The sequence below is a fragment of the Capsicum annuum genome, chromosome 4 (assembly GCF_002878395.1).
Source record: "Capsicum annuum cultivar UCD-10X-F1 chromosome 4, UCD10Xv1.1, whole genome shotgun sequence".
NCBI lineage: Eukaryota > Viridiplantae > Streptophyta > Magnoliopsida > Solanales > Solanaceae > Capsicum > Capsicum annuum.
Genome location: NC_061114.1, coordinates 228,639,257 through 228,645,171, shown reverse-complemented (window position 1 = coordinate 228,645,171; position 5,915 = coordinate 228,639,257). Strand labels below are relative to the sequence as shown.

Here is a 5,915-nt window from a genome sequence, read left to right as displayed (position 1 = left end):
TATAATATTTAACCTTGAAGAAACTCACATTTCTACTCAATTATACATAAATTTCAAAAAATCAACAAGAAAAACCATCAACATCATCACCTCAAACCGAAAACCAAATAATTATTGAATAAAATTCAAGAGAAAAAAGCACGTACTCTGTCTTCGGGATGAAAACACGGGTGAATAATACCATTCATATCCAAATACAAATTATCATACTCCATTTTATTAGGATTCGGTTTACTGGTATCCACCGGAATTTTAACGCCTTCAATAACAACAGCTTCTTCTTCAATAACATCAACTACAACCATCGGATACTTCTCAGCTAACCATCGGTAAAATGCCGGAACTCCCATTTTAATCCGATTCAAAAATCAATTTTACTTCACAAAATTTTCCCTCAATCCAGTGAAAGTAAAATTGGGAAATTGAGCAAAAAAATGGAGCAATTTTGGAAACCCTAACCCTAAAGAGAGATATTAGACTGGGGATAAGGTAAATAAAGGATGACGGGGCTCCGATCCAAGAGAGTGAAATGGATCTTTAGGGCACGAAATTATTAGGACGATAATAGCCTTCTGTCTATCTGTTTTGTTTTTTTTTGGTAAAAAGTTAAATAAATAAAGACTAACTATAAAGTTTGGGATTTGATTTTTTTATTAATACTATTTTATTAAAATAAATTGAGGATGGGGAAGCAAAAATAATAAAGGAATTATAAGGTGGTAATCGAATTCTTAATCAACTTGAGATAGCACATGATTGTTTTTGTACTTGTATCTAGTACAAAAGATATTTCATACATTAGTTAAAAACAAAAAGTACCTAAAATTTAAGTAACTAAGTGTTTATTTTATAATAAAGTCCGTATTTTTTATTATAATATAAGCACTTGTCTACTATCGCCATCTAGTAATATAAACGTGTAGAATAGTTGTCCCTTCTATTTTATAAACAACTTATTATCTCATTGAGGCGTTAAATCTAATGTTGAGATACGTATAATATAAACTATTTTGAGTAGACACAAGATATTAAAAGTTAGTACTACTAGTATTTTTTGCTGGTCAATTTTAAAGCACTTGGGACACTATACTTACAGAAATACATACAAACTTATACAAGATGATTTTAGGAGTAACTTTCTAAGTAAGTCATGACAAAATTTTGAAGTACTGCTAATTATTCATGAGAAAAGACGTCCAATATACCTTGAACTTATTTAAAAAGTTAATTATACATTTAAACTATTACGACGATCTATTCCACACTCAAATATAAAAATTTGAGTCCACTAGGATTTCAATATTGGGCTCATGATAGGTTGGATAGTTATTGGGCTTCATGTTTATAGGTGTTCTCCAACATCACTTTAAATGGTGTTCTTGAGAAACTAGTTTAATTTCTAGCCCAATACAAACTTTAAACCTTAGGCAATTAAGTCTGGAATGGTGTTGCGTAACAGACGTATCATTTAAAGAAAAGTGCTTTCAATCAAATTTTTTCATTCTTAATTTTGAACTCAAGACCTTTGATTAAGGGTGACAGGTTCTATCAATTCCACCACAACCTTAATTAGTGGTGGATCCAAGTTATAACACTAAAACTTACAAGTTCACGGAAACCAATAGTTTTTTGCATAATTTCGATATACATACTAAATATTCTACTGTATATCTATAAATATTTGACTGTGTATCCAATTAATATTATACATTACACGAAGATCACCGCAAAATTAACCTATAAATTTTAAATATTGAATTCGCCTCCTCCCGTCGTGGTAATGATGACATAATGCTTCAATTAGATCGTATCATAAAATGTTATAATAAGTTTAATTTATTGAACGAAAAAGTTATAGCCTATAGGAACTTATTTTACTTTTCATGCTAGGAAGGAAATTATTGAAATCATTTTTGGAAATGGGAAAAATAAGTAATGTAATAATTATAAGTTGTGTGTATCTCATCTTGTTTCGAGGCTTTACATGGGTACATTAGTTTTATTGTTTCTTTTATATATATATATGTAGATTGTAGTGTCTAAAATTATGAACAAAACAAGAAACATGGATTATCCATAAAACCTAGTTGGCCATGGACCCTTTTTGTCTAGACCATGTCCCTTGTTCTTTTTTTGATCAGTTGCAACAAAAGTATAAACATGTGGTTCCTCATCCCTTAGTGTCTTTGATATTCCTTTTAGTATCAGTATCCAATTTTTATACTAATTCGATAGCTAATTATCAAAATTGTACGTAGCTAGGCATCACCAGGTTCTATATACTCGACTTAATAGTAGAAGGTTTTTTCAGCTCTTCGGACGAAAGTCGGCCTTAGTGATCACAACATGCCTAAGTTGAAGGACCAATACACATGCATTTTTCTCGGCTTACTTTATGACCAATACACATGCATGTATTCTCGGCTTACTTTATAGTAATTACTTTTCTATAGTGAATTATTATAAATTGATATAAATATCGAGTGAGAATAAATATTGACGTAAGGATAAGGTTTAGCAAGGTACATCCGTAAAGTCCTTGAAGGACTTAGCTGTCCTTTTAATTTAGGTCAATTTCCTCATTTAACCAGTATTTCCCACTTACTTTTTTCTATATACTTTCTTGAATGATAAGTTTTCTTCTGTTAATTTCTTGTTTGTTCCTTTTGTGTCATCTTATTTTATCTTTTTCACTTTCTATTTTTTGTAAATTTCACATGTTACTTTCGAAGTTCGACAATCCCATGAAACTTCTTTCCAGATTGTTGCCTTAATCTTAATTCTTAGCTATAATGTCTTTGTTCTCATGTTGGTTATCACACTATAAATTGACAATGTTCAATTCCACTATATGTCTAATCTCCCAAGAATACCTCACACATGCAAGGAAATAGTTTTAAGTTATACTCTATTGTAGTCGATAATTTATCTTACAACAACAAATTTAATATAATCCCACAGTGCAAGCTAGTGGGATCTACGTAGGGAATCAATAACTTATCTTATTTTCATGATTACAAAAATTTCATATTTTTGAAGGTTTATATATTGACACCACAACTAGCTCCAACCATATATACCACCAATCACCTCTATTGTTAATCACAATGAAAATCTCCACCGTCATTAGCCATCACAATCACGATCACTATTACTAGCTACCACCACACAATTATCGATTTTGAACACCACCTTATAATCCCATGTTAAGTATCCCAAATTAGAAAATGGCACACCCCTTATTTTTCACCGCCCCAGACCCCGCTAGGGAGTTGGTTTTAGAGAAAACGAGTTTTTCCAATTAAAGTGACGTTTTGAGTAGGGATTATTTTATTTACAGAGTCGTCACTTGGAATTGAGTTTGGGTGCCCCAAGTCACCTTATTGAATCCCTATTCAAAAGGAAATGACTCTTTATTTTTTGGTCTGCGAACTAGAAATCCGGAAAAGGAATTCTGTTGACCGAGGGGAAGGTGTTAGGCACCCCTCGAGTCCCGTGATTCTAGCACGGTAGTTTTAATGACTTACGTCTGGCTTAAATTAATCTTTTGGATATATGATATTTGCTAGCCTAAAAGTTATTTGCCTCCTGCTTTTAATTTATTTTGAAATTATTTATTATATTGATTTGTGGCTTACCGATAGTAGTACTTTTCGGCCTCACCACAAATTTTGGCATGTTTCTCGCGCCTTTATGGCATTTATGGCTCGTCCCCATTTTCCTAGTCTAAATAAGATTTTAACATGTAAAAAAGATTATCCATCCCGATTAGATCGGCTTTAAAATGATATGTTAATTTTATTATAAAGATGGTTGGTAGCAGGACTTTCCAACTTCCCACGATTACTACTTAGCATAATGAAATTTTAAGCTAAAAACAAACAAACTCGTTTTTGTACAGTAACTCAAAACTTAGTAAATCTAGGCTTGACACATTATTATGTATTGATTAGTGTTAAAGAAATTAATAAGTTAAAAAAATATGAAATTAAACCAATAACACATAAACATCAAATGTTTCACTAAATAATTACACAGTACTCGATATAGATCAAACACTTACATTTTACAAATTAATATTCGACTACTATAAATTATTTTACTCTTCTAATAGCGAAACAAATAAGCAAACAAAATTCATACGTCAATCTAACAATAAAAAAAACACATCCGTATATACTTATTGCCCACTGCAAAAAATAAAATAAAATTAGGAATAAACTCATTAAAATAAACATTTGGATTAACTTGAAGCAAGCAAAAACGTACCTAATATTTTTTACTAATCAAGATTAAAATCAACTTTTTCACTAATTAATTACTTTGTGTTTGAAAACTTGAATCTTCCGATCTCCATAAATACCAAATTATTAATAGTAGATTAAAACATTCTTAATCTTCATATTTATGTCCATTTCCACAACAACGACATTATCTCATTCCCATGGCTCACTTTTTAAATTACTTAAACTAAAACTAGTACTTAACAAATATAGTTTCATTTCTGGAGTTCAACTAATAAGAAATAAAAAATAAATTGTTAAACAAGAATAACATTGACATATATTTTATAATTTGCATGTGAAAATTACGACATATTATACCAAGATTATTCGAAATCTCATAGAATTGAAAAATTAACTTATTTCATTTAATAATGACGAAGTGTGATAACCAAATAAGACATGCATACGTGAACATCTAAGCATCTTTGTAATATTGAAATTAAATTTCATACAACCTTTACATTTGAAATTATATCAAAGACAGAAAGATTGAAGGCTACCTCTTACGAAAATTAATTTCCACTAATGAGCGTTCAAAAAGCCACGAACTCGAAATCTTGAATAAACCTCAAAATAGAATGAAGGGATTAGTGAATTGTTGTTTTTCTGAAACGTGAGAGAGTATGTTATAAGCCGAAAATTATTGTTGGAGTTGGTATATGTGAGGGAGTATATTTTGTTTATTTTCAGAATATTTTCTTTCTCCTCTATCTCTCCTTTCTCCAAGTTTTCTTCTTTTTCTCTCTCTTTCTGTTTGTGCAGATATCCTCTCCTTTTCTTTTGTGTGTGTCGTCTGTTGTATATAGGGAGTGTGTTTGTGTGTCATGTGTTGCGTGGAGGAAAAGTGGGAGAGGTTAAGTGGAAGTGGGAATTGTGGGGTGGTTTGGGTAGTTTAGGTCTCTTTTTATTATTATTATTATTATTATTAATATTTTAAATAAAATAAAAATGATTAAAATCTATTTAAAACTAATAAAATATAAAATAAGTTAATAAGTAGTCTTATAAATATGATTTAAAAAATACTACTATCATTAGATTATTTGTTAAAAGTTAAAAGAAGAAAACAAATATAATTTACAAAATTTTCTTTTTCCTAAAAAGAAATAAATAAGTAAATAATAAAATAAAAATTTATCTAAAAATGTGACTCTACTTTTGTAGTTTTCAAAATTTTTAAAACAAATTTAGTAAAAACAAGATAAACTTAAAATATCTAATTTAGACCCTAAAAACAAATTGAACCCTAAAATGGCGAAAACATTAGGTTTGGTAAAAAATTAGGTGTTTACAGAATGCCCCTCTTTGCTTGGAAATATGGAGAATTTTCAAGTAAAGAAGTAAACATGACTAATTTTCGGCCCAACCATTTATTCAAAATTAATATGTAAATAAGTGGGAAAGAGGTGTGACCAAGCCCTAGTTTTGGGCATCCTACATATCTCGGGTTATAAATGAATCAGGTCACGTGTAGTTTAAGTGGGTGTAGGAATGAATGCATGAGTTGGAGAGTCGAGTTGAGGTTCCGTCGAGTTTTCGGTTCGTGGCTCTTTTTATTACATCAGAAAAAAGAAAAATGAAACTAAAAATGAAAGATACAAAATCCTATCTATTCTACTTGTCTTGATT

General features: G+C 30.2%; 1 protein-coding gene across 1 annotated transcript in view; it reads right to left on the bottom strand.

The window, feature by feature from the left end:
• Nucleotides 1–527, bottom strand: part of LOC107866882 (5'-3' exoribonuclease 3) — a 17,504-nt gene extending 16,977 nt beyond the window's left edge. Inside the window, exon 1 of the mRNA XM_047411356.1 lies at nt 147–527. Within this exon, the coding sequence (XP_047267312.1) occupies nt 147–350 (204 nt within the window). The 5' untranslated portion in view covers nt 351–527. The remainder of the gene's footprint in view (nt 1–146) is intronic.
• Nucleotides 528–5,915: the final 5,388 nt, after the last annotated feature.